The sequence below is a fragment of the Dama dama genome, chromosome 30 (genome assembly GCF_033118175.1).
Source record: "Dama dama isolate Ldn47 chromosome 30, ASM3311817v1, whole genome shotgun sequence".
Taxonomy (NCBI): domain Eukaryota; kingdom Metazoa; phylum Chordata; class Mammalia; order Artiodactyla; family Cervidae; genus Dama; species Dama dama.
In genome coordinates this window covers 89,262,039-89,280,234 of record NC_083710.1, presented here as the reverse complement: position 1 = coordinate 89,280,234, position 18,196 = coordinate 89,262,039, and the positions used below count along the sequence as shown (strand labels likewise).

The following is an 18,196-nucleotide window of genomic DNA, read 5'->3' as shown; positions in this document are numbered from 1 at the left end:
GGAGGGGTGGGCAGTGGGGGGAGGGGTGGACAGTGGGGGAGGGGTGGGCAGTGGTGAGGGGTGGGCAGTGAGGGGTGGGCAGTGGGGGAGGGGTGGGCAGTGGGGGGAGAGGTGGACAGTGGGGGAGGGGTGGACAGTGAGGGGTGGGCAGTGGTGAGGAGTGGGCAGTGGGGGAGGGGTGGACAGTGGGGGAGGGGTGGGCAGTTGTGAGGAGTGGGCGGTGGGGGAGGGGTGGACAGTGGGGGAGGGGTGGACAGTGGGGGGAGGGGTGGACAGTGGTGAGGGGTGGGCAGTGGGGGGAGGGGTGGGCAGTGGGGTAGGGGTGGGCAGTGGGGGGAGGGGTGGACAGTGGTGAGGGGTGGGCAGTGGGGGGAGGGGTGGGCAGTGGGGTAGGGGTGGGCAGTGGGGGGAGGGGTGGACAGTGGTGAGGGGTGGACAGTGGGGGGAGGAGTGGACAGTGGTGAGGGGTGGGCAGTGGGGGGAGGGGTGGACAGTGGGGGAGGGGTGGGCAGTGGTGAGGAGTGGGCAATGGGGGAGGGGTGGGCAGTGTGGGAAGGGTGGGCAGTGCGGGAGGCGAGCCTGCATGGAACCGCACCGCCAGGGGCCGTGTGTCAGAGCCCTTAACTGCCCCTCGTCCACCCTGATCTGAGCGCCGGCGGGCAGAGGGCAGAGCAGAGGCATCTCCCGTTAACCAGGAACCCAGCAGCTGCTCTGGCCACATACCCGCCCCCTCCCCCGCCTCCGGGGCAGACCTCCGCAGCTCACAGCCAGCCCTGCTCTGCACAGACGGGACCCTGGGCCCCCACTTCTGAAAGAGGTGCCCCGGGGCCTCACTGCCCCGAGGGTCCCCGGAGCACCAGGTCTGCCTGTCCTGCCCCGCTCCTGGAGTCGGGGGCAGACTCAGCCCCCAGCCTCCCCTCCCCGCACAAGGCCTCCAAGCATCAGGGCAGTTCAGTCCTCCCAGGACTGAGGGGTCCTGGGCACCCCCAGCAGCCAGGGTGCAGATCCCCAAGGCCAGGGCCCGTCCGGTCAGGCGACTCGGGACCCCCCCACCGTGTGGAGTGCCCGGCGCACAGCAGACTTGGGAGGAAGACGGGAGAGGCTTGCTGCACACGCATAGCCCTGGGGCCAGGCAGCACACACAGGCCCCGCTGACAGCCCCCAGCCCCGAGTCAGCGCAGGAGTCAGTAGACTCCTGGCGAAAGGCCCTAAGTCATGGGCACGGGTGGAGCCAAGCGCAGAACCACGGCCAGGAGCCGTCAGCGAGGGGCTGAGTCCATGGGGTCAGCCCTGCCCGGGGCTCCCGACGTCCTCCCCGGACCCTCCCTGCCAGCGCCCGGTGAGGACGGCCCTGCCGGAGTGGGAGAGGACACGGCCCGAGGGGCGGCTCTGACCTTCACTCCGATGCCCTGCAGACACGCGGGCATCTGGGCACAGACTCCCCCCGAGCGCCCCCGCGGTCAGCACCACCCTCTGGTTCCTGGACCCTGGAGGACGCGGGGGCTCCAAGCCAAGGGGTAGGACAGAGGAGTCAGCCCAGGGCTGCCCTGCCCCTGCCGCAGCCAGCATGAGCCCCGAGACCCCCATGCACGTCCGCTGAGCCTTCTTCCTGCGTCCTCCCCAGGGTGCTCCCGACCGCAGTCTGTGGCCCTGGGACCAGAGGGCAAAGTAAACAGAGGAAGACCGCTCCAGCCTCAATCGAGGCCACCGACACAGTGTCTCTAGCCTACCCTTCCTAACAGGCTTAGGGTGGCACACGAGTTTTGTAAAAGAAACATTCAGAGAGTCGCCGCCCACCAAGGGCCCCCCCATGCCCGTGGACAGGGCCACCACGTCCCGCCTCACCAGGCTGCCGGTGCCTCGAGGCCGCCCAGCGACGCCTCCAGCGCTGCAGCAGGGGCGGCAGGCGGAGCCAGCGCCGGGGGGCCCCCCGGGCTCCGCGGGACGCTCCCCTCTCGGCCATGGTCCCGAAGTCTCCCCACCGAGGAGGAGGCGGCGGTGGCTCCCGGTCTTCAGCCCCGGATCCCCCGAGGGCTGTCCTGCAGGGCTCCGCGGGGGACGCTCGAGAGCCGGGCTGACCCCGGGACGCGCTGAGCCGGGCACACAGCCCTGGGAGACCTCGGGGCGACGCGCACATCCAGGCTGCAGACCCCAGAATGCCGGGCACTGACAGGCCGTGGAGGAGCACAGAGGACACGCCTGCCAATCCGAGAGGGGCTCCCGAGGCGGGCGAGGCTGTCCACTTGAAGTCCTGGGCGTTTCCTTCCTCCTTCCTCGGGGGTGGGCTTGTGTGCGGAGCTCTGGGCCTCGGGGGCGCGGAGTCAAAACCCTTCCAAGCTCAGGAAGCCTCGAGTCCAAACAGCAGGAGCGGGAGGGCCTCAGGGGACGCGGCCGGGCTCTGGAAATAAACCGGCAGTTCCGCCGCACGGCACTGCAGCTTGCAGAGAGGAAACCGATCGCAGCTTTGTTTGGCCGGCAACACTTTCCACAGAGTGGCTCCGAGCCTGCCCCTCGACGAAGCCTTGGGGTAGCCCTGAACTGTCCCGGGGCGCAAGCTGCACCAGGCACCCCAGGAGCAGCTGGGCCTCCCTTCCTGGGGCCTTGGTTCACCTCCTCGCATGGGCATTCCCAACATGACCGACCCCGAGCTGGAGCAGACGCCATCCACGCTTGCATCTTTTCACTGGCTTCCCGAGAGGCTGGCCCGGCTCACGATCCGAGGAAACAGATGGTGCATTTGATGTGGCAAGTCTGGGATGCAGGCCACCCCGAGACCAGGGTGCAGGGCCTTGGGGCAGCTGTGTGGAAATGGTCCCCGCAGCCCACGGGAGCAGCCCCCACGGGCTCTGGGACCCACGGTGAGCATGACCCTGAGCCGTGTCCCTCCCCGTGTGTGTGCCGTTGCCCCAAAGAACCCTGAACTCTGGGGGTCGGGCCGGTGAGTCAGGACGCGCACCCACCACAGACAGTTTGTGACGGGACACAGGCGTCCTGCCAAGCCGCTGGGGTTAACTCACTGTCTCCTAAATACCTGACTGTGTTTTAAAGGTGCTGGTAACCAAACTCTTCCCCAAAGTCAGCTCTGCGTGGGACCTCGGTCACAACCAGCGGGTTTCTGTCCTGCACGCTCATAGCCTCGAATCCCGAGCCTCTGAGATTCTGCAGGACTTCCCCAGCAGCCGGTGGGCACTTCCTCCCCAAGACCCAGTGAAACATCAGAGACACCCGGGAGCCAGGGCTTCACGCAGGATGCTGGCCACCCTCCCGTGTGAGTGGCCGGGAACGCTGAAGGCCGCTTGAGAACCAGACTGGCGCTGCTGGGCCCAGGGGTGTATGTCATACAACGTGGCCTCAAATTACCAGGAAATGCCTATCAATCAGTGGGAGCAAGCTAAGGCTTTTGGCAGTAATACAGGCAAGCTACTCACGCCAGGGGAGCGGAGGGTCACTCGGTGCCGGCCTGATGCCAAGTGAGACGCTGGGGGACTCAAGGGTCAGTCCTTCCAGGGTGCAGTGGGCTGGGAGCAGTGCCATCTGAGCCTGTGGACCACGCTGGGAGCGGTGCAGACCGCCTGCCTCTCGTCTTCTCGGGCACGTGCACATAGTAGGCTTCCCCCGTGGGGCCGGCGGGTTCCCGGGAGGCCAGAACACGGGGAAGCGACCTGAGGGGCCCCGGCCCCCGGCCTGCAGGGCACGGGCAAGCACCCTCTCCTGCCTCATCCCTCCCCGGCCTTCCCTCGAGCGGGCGCCCCCACTGCACGGGCGGGAGGCCCACGCTCCTGGCCGCCCGGCAGGCACCGAGGTCCGCAGGGGCCACCCCGACAGCCCTCCTCCCCGCCCATCTCAGCTCGTCCCTGGCTCCACTCTCGGCCACAGCCCGGGTCCCACCTGGCAGCGGCTCCCAAGGCCGCCGGGCAGTCAGCCTCTCCTAAACTGCTCCGCGTCTAGTAGGGGTCTTGGGGGGCAACGCTTCCTGTCACTTCCAGGGACACGTCTTCCTTCGAACAAAGGAAGCTCTGGGGCTGGACGATGGGGGTAACCTCGCTACGGCTCCAACACTCGGAGGCTTCTGTAACCCGGAATAAAGCCATTCGTGGAGAAACAGATCTGTAGGGTCTGGAACTGGTTACTCTTAACAAGCTTTTTAAATGATATGCTTACTTTCTTTAAATAAAGGATATGGCACAACCAATTGACCAACCACGACGCCATCTGGAGATGATGCCCGGGTCATCAGAGAAGGTGATGGCACCCCACTCCAGTGCTCTTGCCTGGAGAATCCCATGGACGGAGGAGCCTGGTAGGCTGTAGTCTATGGGGTTGCTAAGAGTCTGACACGACTGAGCGACTTCACTTTCAGTTTTCACTTTCATGCATTGGAGAAGGAAATGGCAACCCACTCCAGTATTCTTGCCTGGAGATTCCCAGGGACGGGGGAGCCTGGTGGGCTGCCGTCTGTGGGGTCGCACAGAGTCGGACACGACTGAAGCGACTTAGCAGCAGCCCAGGTCACATGAGTGTGTGTGTGCGTGCTCAGTCGTGTCCCACTCTTTGCAACCCCCGGGACTGCAGCCCACCAGGCTCCTCTGTCCATGGGATTCTCCAGGCAAGAGCACTGGAGCAGGGTGCCACGCCCTCCTCCGGGGCAGCTTCTTGACCCGGGGATTGGATCTGCGTCTCTGGCACCTCCTGCGTTGGCAGGTGGGTCCTATACTACCAGTGCCGCCTGGGTCTTAAAACACTGACAACGATGACAAGGTGATTCAGATCCTCCCTAAGCTATGTTTGCAAAAATCTTTCAAAGACACAGGTTGGGACGTGGCTGGGTCAAATTTTACGTAAAGGTTTTTGTTTGTTTCCTTGGGAGCAAGCAGGCTGCCCGTGAACCACTTGGTTCTGACACTGATCATGGTGAGTGACGGTCACATCCAAGGACCGCGCCCGGTGAAGCTTCGGATCCAGACAGAACCTTGCCGTCCACTCCACAAGGTGCTGGCCTGGCCTTGGTTCTGCTCCCTAAGCGTCCAGGAGTGACTGAATGAAAGGGTCCATAGGAACACGTGACCCTGTCAACAGTAAGGGAGGGTTTCAGACGAGAAGACAGCAAGAAATCTAGTCCTCTCAGAACTGAGGTGGACAGTTATAAGACCGAAAAGCCGTGGAGCCCCACCATCTCTGCTCATTCAACAGCCTTCTGTGTTTTGTTATCATTTAAATACCAGGGCTTCCCTGATAGCTCAATTGGGAACGAATCTGCCTGCAATGAAGGAGACCCTGGTTCAATTCCTGGGTCAGAAAGATCCGCTGGAGAAGGGATAGGCTACCCACTCCAGTATTCTTGGGCTTCCCTGGCGGCTCAGCTGGTAAAGAATCTGTCTGGAATGTGGGAGACCTGGGTTGTATCCCTGGGTTGGGAAGATCCCCTGGAGAAGGGAACAACTACCCACCCCAGCATTCTCTCCTGGAGAATTCCATGGATTATATAGGCCATGGGGTTGCAAAGAGTCGGACACGACTGAGCGACCTTCATTTTTCAAATATCAAAGGACATGTTCCCCTTAAGGATTCAGGAATCAAGAATTCTAAATAAACAATTCTGTTTTTAAAGACAAAGCATTCTCACAAAAGTAAGGTCACATGAAGGGCCCCAGTTCACCACACCTAGTATCTTTCCCCGAAAGTCATCATTTGGTGACATGTTAGTATCAGTTCTCCCCTTTGGGGAAAGAGTGCCACGGCCACGCAGGACGAGGATGGGGAACTGGCCCTGCTTTGGGGATTGGACTTGCTTCTGTCACACAGTTAATGACTGAAGGAAGCAGAAGCCCGGAACGTTCGCTGACTCCATTTAGAGACACAGAAAGGCATCTACTCTCCGAAGCAGAGAAAGAACGATTGGCTCTTTTTCCAGCTTTATGCTTTCCTGGAGTCTCCTACCCACAGCTGGACTTCCTCGCACATGTGTGCATCTGTGGATCTGAGCTGAGCAAGGGCTCCAGGCCGCAGGCTCCCTCCCCGGGCGTGGGGCCCAGACGTGCGCTGGGCGCCCTCCACGCACCGGCCCCCCTGCCTGGATCACGGGTGTGGTCCTGGCTCCGAGTCCCATCCCCCACTTCTCACTTGCTGGGAGAACCCCTGCCTCGCATCCCTGGGAGGTTAGTCGAACAACAGTTAATAGCGTGTAACGGCGGCAGGGACAGTGAGCCAGGTGCCCGCCCGCATGAGCTTCTGTGACATCAACCCTGGAGGCAGGCGCTCTCGTGATCCACTTCACAGATGGGGAGACCGAGGCTCCCCTCCTGTGGGGGGGAGGATGCCCACCCTCTCACCTGCCCTCCTGCCTTTAAACCAATCACCTGGATGACTTTGCTTCAGCTGAACTTTTCATAAGCTCAGGCAACTGTGGTCTTGGTGACGGGATGAGAAGACCCTGGGATTCGGGCAGGATGGGAACATCAAACACCAGCTCGGCCGCTGAGCAGCCTGCAACTGGAAGCCTGAATACAGCTTCCGGAGGACACAGCCGTGGGACACCCGGGTCCTTAAAAGGAACGCGGCGGACGCGTGACTACCACGAACCCAGATGCTGCTGGACAAAGGTCCCGGGATGGCATCCCGGCCCAAGAGGCCGGCTGAGCAGCTGGGACGGCAGCTGGAATTAGTTTCTTGGTGAAGTTGGTGTAGGAGATGGGACCACCGACGGTGCCAGACCAGCGGGCCAGCATCCCTGCTGCACTCGAGCTGGGGGTGAGGCAGCCTCGTCACTCACGCCCAGTACTTGTCCCTTCAACATGCAAAGAGCCAGGAGCTGCGAGTCCTCACTGGGGCCACGAACACTTTAAATGTGACAGAGCTTGTATTTTTACCCGGAGAAGGAAATGGCAACCCATTCCAGGATTCCTGCCTGAGAAATCCCATGGACAGAGGAGCCTATATTCCATGGGGTCACAAGAGCCAGACATGACTGAGCGACTGTCTTTTCATCCATCCATGCCTCCATCCATCCATCTGGACGCTGAAGCATGTATGTTACCACATGTAAAGTAGGCGGCCAGTGCGAGCTCCATGCATGAAGCTTGCATCCATGCATGTCAGGGGCCAGTACTGACTGCTCACGGCCAACCCCTGGAGAGGGGACACCAGGTTTAGGGACCCTTCTGCTAAATGGTTCTCCAAGCCAGGCTCCTGGACCAGCACCAGAGGCATCACCTGAGACCTTAAAACCGCAGAGCTCAGGCCCCCGACTGCCCGGATCAGAGGCTCCAGGGACGCCGGGAGCCGGGATGACTCCCTCCGGAAGGTTCAGACGCTCTGGTCTGAACCACCCTTCTGTGTCAGGGAGAGGCTTAGTGGGCTCCATCCACTAGCCTTTCTCTGTCTAGCGTTCCTCACTCTGTCACCACTTACTGCGAATCTAGGGAGAAAACCAACACAATGGCAACGCTGGGAAAGCAGCCGGCTGCACAGAAGGGGGCCTCGGCCATGGGAAGGGCTCCTGGCCTCGTGATTCAGGAGAGAGAGGGAGCGAGCTCAGAGAACGTAAATTCCCAAGGTCAGCAGCCTCACAGACCACACAGGCAGCAAGCGTCATCCCCCGCTCAGGTGGACTAACCCGATGACGTCCTGAGGAGGGGGAGCGACAGTATGCCCGGGGCTAAAATCAGGGAGCAGAGGGTCCCCGTGGGATGGAGAGCAAGTCCCGCCGGCCCAGGGTGGGCCATGAGGTCCAGCTCCGTGCAGCCTGGGAGGCCCCGGCGCCCAAGCCTCAGCTCCAAGTCCATCCCCACCCCACCCCTGCCCTGGATCGCGACAGCAGCGTCCAGGTGACCTCTATGACCTCCAGTCAGAGCCGTTCTGCTACACAGCGGGGCTTCCTCTGCAGCAGTGCTGGGGACGCAGACCCGAGCTCCTGGGGGGGCTCACGGCGGCCCCAGGGGGGCACGTGTGACCCGCCCTCCTTGGCAGGCGGCCCTGTCAACCCCGCACGACACTCAGCCCCAGCTGGTGGCACCTCCCCCGTCGCAGGAGTGGCAAGTGGGTTTGCACTGAGGGAGGAGGCAGGTCCTCCCCCAACCAAGCGGACGGTGCTCACCAGACCGGCGTTTACCTGGGTTTCAGAGTCTCGGTGCAAGGGGAGCCGTCGGAACACCGGTGTGTCTGAGGACACAGCAGAGAGCTGGGCGGCAGTCTGCAGAGTTCGGGGTGCCCAGCACCACCCTGCTCCTGGAGGGCAGTCTCCGCACCGTCAGAGTGCACACGCGTCTCCCCACTCACCAGGAAGCCTCGGGCCCTGAGACCCAGGGATGACATCACCCCTTGGACCAGTTCCCGCTGCTCTGCAATCCCGACTCCAGCCCAGCGCGGGGGCGCGAGGAAGCCTCCCTCCAGGGCGAGCGGGCACCCGGTCCGCGCCCCTCACCTCAGCCGCACGCCGCACCGCAGGACTCGCGCGTCAGACCAGGGAGCCACCCTTCTGAGAACAAGGGGCAGACGGCAGAGGGGCTTTATGTGCTTTTGACCCACTTATCACAAATCCAGTACTTTCAACACCAAAATCACCATTAAACACAGAACAAGCCCCAGGGTCCCAGACCACCACACACAGTATGCTCACACTGACCTCGCCACTGCTCTGCTCTCAAATCCGCAGGGTCTCGTGCTTATGATAGAGGGGTAGGAGAGGCATGTGTTGGGGGGGTTACCACACCTAAACCAAGTGACTGATCACAGCTAACCTCTCGGGAAAGTGTTACTTAGATGATGAGGCAACAGTCCGTGACGCAACACAGCAACATCAGGAAAAATCTGGCAGCTCACTTTTAATGGTGTACAACCACCTCCTCTTCATTTCAAGGAGAGCCGGCCCCAGCTGATGGGGCCCTGCACACGCGCAGGAAAGCTCAGAAGTGACCGACGAAGGCAGCGCCTAGCCCGGCCAGCGCACGGCCCTCCTGAATCCAAGCAAACGCAGCAGAAGTCCTCAAAGCTAATTGTGACTCGTCCTTTACTCAGTACAGAAAACAGCATCCGATCAGCCATCTCCCTTTCCACACCCAAGCCGCGTTCCAGCATCTGTCTTAGGTTCACACCCTATTTGGTGGAGAAAGACCTCCCTGATGAATTGGACCCTCCCTCCTCAAAACGAGCTTCGACGCACCCCCACCCCCCACCCCGCCGCCCCCAGCCTCACACCAGCTCAGAAAGCCCCGGGCTCACGTTCTTTTCCAGCCACAAACATGTTTACCGTCTCCACTGCGACTGCAGCACGCGCAGCCCAACGCAGGCTGAATGAGCAGATTTCAGATCAGGCTCCACGTACAAACCTGCGGTCACCCAGAAAGCCCATCACCAATCTGCCATCCTGGCCACCTTCCTAGGCGGAATAAAATCGGGCTGACCGGCCAAGGAGCCTGTCAGCTTCCAGGTCAGAGCCATCGTTCCCTGTCCTGTTACCTCTGCTTGGGAAAAGAAATGCAGCCTGCCACAGAGAAACCAGGCGCGTCTCCCGAGACTCAGCGCATGATGTCAAGCTCAAAAACGGGCTTGGGGCCGGCGGCTCCTCCTACCAATGCGCTTGGAAACCGCGTTCAATCTCTGCACCATTTCCTCCAGGGCCATCTCTTCATGTCTCAGCCAGAACCTCATTCTCCGCAGCGCAGAACGGTCCTGCAGCCCCGGCTTCCTCTGCACCAGAGGTGCTTCGGGGGAGGGGAGGCGCTGGGGAGGGGGCCCCCCGCGCCGCCTGCCCGGGATTGGTCCCGAGCCCCGCCGAGGGGGCGTGTGGGGGGGGCTGCTCGGCGGAAGCGGAAGCGGTGCGCGCCCCGCGTCTCTCCGCAGCCACCTGGGCACCCAGCGAGTGCACCCCCGAGCGGCGAGCAAGGCATTCCACAAGTGCACCCCCGGGTGCAGTCAGCCGGGGCCCCCCGCGCGCACCCGCGGATCCCTCGACAGTCCCGCGCGCGTTCCCCCGCGCCGACCTGGGCGCTCGACCAGTGCACCCCGCCGCCACCTGGGAGCCGCGCGGATCCGTGCAACCCGCCGGGACCTCAGTCCGCAGCCCGGACCACCCCCTCCAGCCCCAGGTCTCTGCGCCCTCCCCGGAGTGGAGCGGGGAGCCGCGGGGGCGCGGGTATGGAGCCTGCCCGCCGTTACCTCCGGCCGCCCCGGGGCAGGTGCAGAGGCCGCAGCAGCCGGGCGCGCGCTCCCCGCGCCGCCGCATGTCGCCCGCGCCGCCCTCCGCGAGCGGGTCGGTGGGTTCGCGGTGGTCCGGTGGCCGCCGCCTGCCCAAGGACGCGAGGCGCAGGAGGGAAGCGCGCGCCCAGGCTCCGGCCGGCCATGCTTGGCACGAAGCCACCCAGTGCATTCTACACCCGGCGCCCTGCAGAAGCCAGCCATGCGTGTGCCCGGGCCCAGCGCCACTCCCCTGGGAGGCGCAGGAACCCTGTGTGCGCCGGGACCCTGACTGGTGTCTCCGCACCGGGGCTGACCTCACAGAGGGGCCGTTTGAGGAGCAGGTGCCTGGTCCCATAAGTGGTTTGGGAAATTCAAGTGGGCAGCGCATGTCAACGCAGGGTGTGCCCACATCCCAGTTGGGGGGTGGTTTGGAGAGGAAGGTGGCAAGCTCCCAAGGGCTTGTTGACTTCCGATGTCCAGCTGCACTACGCCCCTCTGTGCTTCTCTGGCTGACCACTGTTCCCTTCATCCAAGGTTCCCACTCCCTGGCTCTCAGCTTCCTTCCTCTCTGTGCCCTGGAGCACCTCGCTCTGGGGCATTTCAGGGGCCAAGCAGGTAACACCACGGCTTCACGGTTGAGCCTGCCGGCCTCCGTGCCCGGATGTTTGCTCGAACGGTCCGGATGTCATTTTGAGGGTATTCTGTAGCCGAGGTGAACGTGTAGACCAGCAGGTCACCCTCTGTTGCAGGTGGGCCTCGTTCAATCAGCTGAAGAGGAAAAGACTGATGTCCTCGAGGCAGAGGGAATTCTGCCTCCAGAAGGGCCAGACTCCGCCCTTCCCGGTTCCCACCCTGTGGCTGCGCTGGACGCCTGGGACTTACGGCCTCCACGATCCCCTGACTGTCTCTCCCTCCCTCCTTCCCCCACTCACTGAGTCTGTATCAAACCTTTACTCTCTCTTTATATTATAGCACACTTGGCACGATCTTGATACAAGTCATTTACTATTGACTGAAGTGTAGCCGTCGTAACAATCCCTCAGATGCTATGGAGCACTTCTATTGTGTTCCAGGGACCCTCCTAAGTAGCTTTCCTGGTGTGAACTGATGTAATCTTCACAAGGATCTAGGAGGCAGGCACTGTTCTACCCTGTTTCATAGTATAAGGCACAGAGACATCCAGTAACCTGCCCAGGGACCCAGAGAGGCACTGGAGGCACGGTTAAAACTCAGACGTGTATAAACACAAATATGAAAGCTGGGTTTGCTTCAGGGAAGCACCATCATGTATCAGTTGGAATGCCATCCCCCAAGTCTCTTACAGTTCAATAAAGGACAGTGAGCTAACGGTGCAGACCCCACCCCGCAGAGAGAGGCTTCGCCTGAGTGTCCCAAGGGTGCGGGCGCGTCTGCGTCCCTGCTGGGCCTCCCAGAGAGCAGAGGCGGCGTGGCACCCAGGTGGCAAGGCAGAGTGCAAGATGATCCCTGGCTACCGAACACATCCTCTTAGCAACCGTTCCAGAAAGTCAGCCTGAAAAGGAGGCGAGAAATAGGAGAGCTGAAGGGTGCAGGTCGGTCCGAGGTGGGGGCTCTGGGGGAGGCGGAGACACGCCTCCTGGGAGGAAGCGGGTGCTGCCTGCCAGGCTGGGGTGCAGCTGCGTCCTGCACCAGAGGATCCCGCGTGGGGCCGGGGCCGGCGAAGCAGGGAAAAGCAGACACTCTGAAGGAACCCGCAGCCTTGGACAGGCAGCTTCACCTGTGACCACACCTGTGAGCCTGGGCACGGAGCTGGTGTCTGTCTGAGGAGGGCATCCCAGGGATCTCAGTACACACCCGCCTCTCCCGGGCATCTCCCCCTGGGTCCTGCTGAGTAGGCCATGGTGGGTGGGTGGGTGGGGGGGGGTCCCTGCCCCCCAGGGGTCCCCAGGATAAGCCCCTGGCAGCTGCCTTTTCTAACTCAGGGCCAAAGATGTAGACAGAACATTCAGAAGACAAAAGGCAGGACCCACCTGGCCTGCTGTGGGGTGGCCAGGACAGTGTGAGGACTGCGGGGTCGTGCTCAATGCTGTGGACATCAGAGACCCGGCCAGGGGAGGTACCACCTCACAGCTGCCAGAACAACCTCATCAGAAAGATGGGAGGACAAGTGCCATGCGGAGGCAGAAAAAGGGAGCCCCCGTGCAGTGTTGGCAGGAATGTAAATCCGTGCAGCCACTATGGAAACAGTAAGGCAATGCCTCAAAAACCTACCGACTGCCATATGATCCAGGAATTCCATTTCTGGGCGTTCTCCAAAAAAAAAAAAAAAAAAAGAACATTAATTCATAAAAATAAAGTACCCTATGTTAAACTGCAGCACTATTTACAATAGCCAAGAGGAATCTAAGTGTCTGGATGGATGAATGGACAGATAAGGTTTGGTGCACACCCATGGTGGAATAGTACTCAGCCGTAAGACAGAATGGAATGTAGACGCTAGTAACATGCAGGGACCCTGGGGGATGGTGCTGAAGTGCCGGGCTCCAGCGCACAGTGTGGGGACAGCCATCATCAAAACCGCACCATGAGGGTCAACCTCGTCACGAGGTAGGTGGTGACGTTCTCCCCACAGAAGGGAAACGGTAACTCGCTCGCTGTGGTTCTCACTGGCACACGTGTGGCACGTCGTCACCTAAACTCACAGGATGCAGAAGCTAATTCATTCCGTCTTGTACCTCTGGGGGGGCGTGCTTATGAGAGAGCCCAACGGGCTTCCACACAAAAGGGGTAGGGGTCCCCCGGCCGAGCTATGGTGCAGAGGCTCCAGGGGAGGCAGCCACTGTCAAATTGGCTTCAAGTGGGGTCACACTGGCCCCCAAGAGACAGCCCGGCAGGTCACCCACAGGAGCACGTGTGAGTGTCCCGTCCCTGCCTGAGCCCTGCCCCAGGGAGATGCCGGAGGAGGGGGGTGCAGGACACCCTCTCCACCCGGGGGGGCAGGTGGGGAGGAAGGGGCTGGAGACGGATGTCTCAGATCAGAACTGAGACAGGACTGAGGCTAATCTAATGACAGACACTAACAGGCAGGTGCTGGACTCAGAGTGGTGTCCCCAGGAGGACACCCTCTGCAGGGGCCGAAGGCACCGGCCCTGGGCCTCACGCCCGCGGGATCCCTGCGCAGTTCGGCCTGCAGACTGTGCCTTGTCTCACAAGGCCCAGGTCAGCCGTCACCTCAGGGCCAAAGATGTAGCCTTCGGCCTGCGTCTCCAGCTTTGCCTTTCGGGGCCGAGACAGGCCCTGCATTCCTGAGGGCGGCAAGGGACCCAGTGGGTGTGGGTTCTAACAGGGGACGCAAAGCTCGGGGTGCTTCCCCACTGGTAATCTTCCCCTCTGCAATTTACAGGGTCTTCTAAGGGCAGTCTCACAAGAGCTTCTGGTCCGAGCGATGCTCTTGGCCTGGGAGTGGGAAGGAGGGGACCGCCCCCCAACAGGTGCTACACCCAGACTCAGCCCTGCTCTGCAGGGCTGCAGGCGCCCCATGCAGGACCGGATCTGGGGGACCCCCAGCGCCTCCCCTCCTGCTCGCAGGGACCCGGAGCGCCGGCCTCCTCGGGGTCTGCGTTTATTCTATGGGTGTCACCAGACTGGGGTCCAGCCTGGCTGCCTCCCCGCGGGCACCTCCGGTGGGTCCTCCGGGGCATCAGGCCTGCACGTCTCCTTGGGCCTGACCGGCTGCCAAGTCAGAGAGGCTCTGCCCATTTAGGTGCAAAGTGGTCAGTAAGTCTCCCACGTGCCCCAGGCAGCTTGGAGGCTACAGGACGCAGGGCTCGGGGCTCAGAGGCCACAGAGACTTAGCTCCCGCCGTCCCGGAGGCCAGATGTCCAGGACCGAGGCGCCGGCATGGCGGGGTCTGGAGAGGAGCCCCCCAGTACCCCTCGCTGCGGCCTCACACGGGAGGCGGGTCGGGAATGCTCTGGGCCCTTCTCCAGGGCGCTGATCCCATTCTGGGGGCTCCACCCTCATGACCCCAAAGGCCCCACCTCCTAACACCACCACCTTGGGTGCCATGATTTCTACATATGAATTTTGGGGGACACAAGCAGTCTGACCCCAGCACACTCCCCCTGGGCCCCCAAATCCACATCCGCCTCACATGCACCCTCCCCTGCAGCACCCCCAGCCCCACACCTGCAGGCCTGACCAGTTAACCTCACGAAGTGGGTCTCGCAGCCTTTGTCCCTGGCTGTCTGCTTACATCACTCAACATAACGTCCTCTAGGTCCGTCCACGGTATTATAAAAGACAGGATTTCCTATTTTTAAGGGTGGACATCTTAGGCAGGCGTTGCCTGGGGACGTGGGTGTGTGTGTGTGTGTGTGTGTGTGTGTGTGAGTGGTCCCAGGTGTCCCCTCTGCAAGGCAGCAGTGGCCTTGGCCGCCTTCCTGCCCCGGACACAGGGGCAGGAGCAGAGAGTGAGGACTCAGGGCCAGAGGCCAGAAGGAGCTGGGGTGGGGCGGGGGGGGGGGGCAGGAATTCCTTCTGTTGCTGAGCTGTGTTTGAGGTCTAGGTGGTGAACTCTGAGCCCCACCACTGCTCTGGGCGCTGACAACCCCACCAGGTGATAAGACAAATGTGGGGAAAGCTCCAGGGTGGGAGCAGCTCAGGACTTCACATCCACCAAGCAAGGCCAGGCAGGTGGCCGAAGGAGACTCAAACGGTGCCCTCAGGAGGGCACTGGACAGACACAGTCCTCCGGGTGGGTGGCCCCCTCCCCAGCCCTGCCATTGTCTGGGCCCCGTCTGGGGAGCAGCTCCACTTCCGCCCCGTCTCTGCAGAGGTGAGCCCTCGAGGCGAGCTCACAGCCCCTGTCTTAGGCTCCCACGGCCCCCTGGACCATCGGCGGCTTGGTGCGTGTCTGCTAGTGTCCACCTTTGCCTGCTGGACCCGGGGGAGACGGACGCCAAAGCCACACACCCCCCCACCCCGAGGACAGGTGTCTGGTGGCCAGCCCTCCACCACGGCACAGAGGTCAGGGCTGGAAGCGCCCCTTCCACCAAGACCACACAGAGTAAGGACAGATGCTGAGACGGGGCCCCGGCCAGGCGCTGCGCCCCCCCAGCAGGGGGCACCCCAGCCCCAGCCCACACGCCTGAGGCACCAACTGCCCAAACGGGGGCACCTGCTTCCCCGGCGGCCGTGGCAGCCGCCTGCCTGCTGAGCCGCCCACGCCCCACGGTGGAGCTGAGACCCGTGGAGAGGAAGCCGCTCGCAATAGGGTCACCGGGGGCAGCGATAAGGCGGGCTTCTGGGCTGGGCTGATGCACCCGGTGCTGTTTATACTCCCGCCCCAGGGACTCGGGTCCAAAACAGTAAACCCGGGAGAACACGCCAACCTGTGGTCAGGAAGCTGCTTTATTACCCTCTTCTCCCCACCCAGCAAGCCACAGAATACCAAAGCCCGAGGCCAGGAGGCGCAGGCCCTCGGGCTCTGCAGGGGCTCGGGGCCGCGATGGGGCCTCCGTGTCTCCCCCGGATGTGGTCATACAGTTGGCAGAAAAGATGCAGGGGGCGGGCTCCTCGCTGAGGCTGCAGGAAGGGAGGCTGGCTGAACCGCACACAGTGACACCACAGTGTCCACCGGGCAGTGGGGGAGGGTAGGGACAGTGGGGGGGAGGGGCAGTGGGGGAGGGGAGGGGCAGTGGGGGAGGGTGGAGACAGCGGGGAGGGTAGGGGGCAGTGGGGGAGGGTTGGGATAGTGGGGGAGGGGAGGGGCGGTGGGGAGGGGAGGGGGCAGTGGGGGATGGGAGGGCAGTGGGGGAGGGTGGAGACAGTGGGGAGGGGAGGGGGCAGTGGGGGAGGGGAGGGGCAGTGGGGGAGGGTGGGGGCAGTGGGGGAGGGGAGGGGCAGTGGGGGAGGGTGGAGACAGCGGGGAGGGTAGGGGGCAGTGGGGGAGGGTTGGGATAGTGGGGGAGGGGAGGGGCAGTGGGGGAGGGGAGGGGCAGTGGGGGAGGGGAGGGGCAGTGGGGGAGGGTGGAGGCAGTGGAGGAGGGGAGGGGCAGTGGGGGAGGGTGGAGGCAGTGGGGGAGGGGAGGGGCAGTGGGGGAGGGTGGAGACAGTGGGGAGGGGAGGGGCAGTGGGGGAGGGGAGGGCAGTGGGGGAGGGGAGGGGAGGGGCAGTGGGAGAGGGAAGGGACAGTGGGGGAGGGTGGAGACAGTGGGGAGGGGAGGGCAGTGGGGGAGGGTGGGGGAAGTGGGGGGAGGGGCAGTGGGGAGGGGGGGCAGTGGGGGAGGGGAGGGGCAGTGGGGGAGGGTGGGGGCAATGGGGGAGGGGCAGTGGGGGAGGGGAGGAGGCAGTGGGGGAGGGTGGGGGCAGTGGGGGAGGGGAGGGGCAGTGGGGGAGGGTGGAGACAGCGGGGAGGGTAGGGGGCAGTGGGGGAGGGTTGGGATAGTGGGGGAGGGGAGGGGCAGTGGGGAGGGGAGGGGGCAGTGGGAGAGGGAGGGCAGTGGGGGAGGGTGGAGACAGTGGGGAGGGGAGGGGGCAGTGAGGGAGGGGAGGGGCAGTGGGGGAGGGGAGGGGCAGTGGGGGAGGGTGGAGGCAGTGGGGGAGGGTGGGGGCAGTGGGGGAGGGGAGGGGCAGTGGGGGAGGGTGGAGACAGCGGGGAGGATAGGGGGCAGTGGGGGAGGGTTGGGATAGTGGGGGAGGGGAGGGGCAGTGGGGAGGGGAGGGGGCAGTGGGGAGGGGAGGGGGCAGTGGGGGAGGGGAGGGCAGTGGGGGAGGGTGGAGACAGTGGGGAGGGGAGGGGGCAGTGAGGGAGGGGAGGGGCAGTGGGGGAGGGGAGGGGCAGTGGGGGAGGGGAGGGGCAGTGGGGGGAGGGGAGGAGGCAGTGGGGGAGGGGAGGGGCAGTGGGGGAGGGTGGGGGCAGTGGGGGAGGGGAGGGGCAGTGGGGGAGGGTTGGGGCAGTGGGGGAGGGGAGGGGTAGTGGGCGAGGGTGGAGACAGCGGGGAGGGTAGGGGGCAGTGGGGGAGGGTTGGGATAGTGGGGGAGGGGAGGGGCAGTGAGGAGGGGAGGGGCAGTGGGGGAGGGTGGGGGCAGTGGGGGAGGGGAGGGCAGTGGGGGAGGGGAGGGGGCAGTGGCCACTGTGGCTCTCATAGAACCCATTGGGTTCCCACACAGCAGGAAGCAATCACCTTGGAAGTGGGCTGCTGATTTGCATATGCTGAATATTTAAACACAACTGATTTAATTTCAGAAATGTCATTTTTTTCAAGCCTTAATTTAGAGGCAGTATTTTCTGAGGTTCAACAAACAGCAAGGTCACTGAGATTGAGTTAACCTACCTTGACATCTATTTACTCGTGTGGATCTGAACCAATAACTCCATAGCAGATGTTTAATTGAAGCCAGTCAAGGTCAGAGCCATCTAAAAGGAAAGCTCTTCCCCCCCGACCCCCCTTCCCACTTCAAGTAAGATTCTAAGTCGGGCACAGCGCTTGTAACACGGCGCACGCATGTGGACTTGCCGGCAGTGAGGGGCTGGGCTGCGGGTTATTACCCTCCTTTTCAGAAGCCGACTGCAGATTCACGTGCAGCGGTAAGACACAGCCCCAAGGGACCGTCCCCCCAGCGGTTACAGCGTGCGGGGCTGCAGCACAGAGTCACTCATGCACGCCGACACCCTCACCCAGGGCTCCCCCCACACCACCCGCCTCCCACCCCTCCTGAGCCCTGGCAACCACCGCCCTCCACTTCCACAGCGTCAAGATGGTTCCCAGGTGGACTCAGTTCACAACCTGGTGGGACGAGCTCGTCTCACTCAGCCCGGCTCTCCGGGGCTTCATCAGGGCGTCTGGTGCCCCATCTCGTCCCTGTTCTTGCTGAGTGCTTGGCGCTCCACGGCGTGGAGGGACCGCAGCTTTTTCTAGCTGTTCACCGGTTGAAGGGCATTAGTCTGGGGTTACTATGAACAGAGCTAATACAAACTTGCGTGTGCATGAGCCCGTGTGAACGTTTTCCTTCCTCTGGGATAAACGCCCAGGAGTGCGAT

General features: G+C 62.9%; 1 protein-coding gene across 8 annotated transcripts in view; it reads right to left on the bottom strand.

The window, feature by feature from the left end:
- The window catches only part of MCF2L (MCF.2 cell line derived transforming sequence like), a 93,794-nt gene that overhangs the window by 59,474 nt on the left and 16,124 nt on the right, over positions 1-18,196 (bottom strand). For 2 of the 8 annotated variants that reach the window (XM_061133759.1, XM_061133765.1), the window contains exon 1: positions 9,567-9,689. The exons of the other annotated variants lie outside the window; for them this stretch is intronic. In XM_061133759.1, the coding sequence (XP_060989742.1) occupies positions 9,567-9,645 (79 nt within the window). In that variant the 5' untranslated portion in view covers positions 9,646-9,689. Of the gene's footprint in view, positions 1-9,566; positions 9,690-18,196 lie in introns of those variants that run through there. 8 annotated transcript variants of the gene reach the window in all.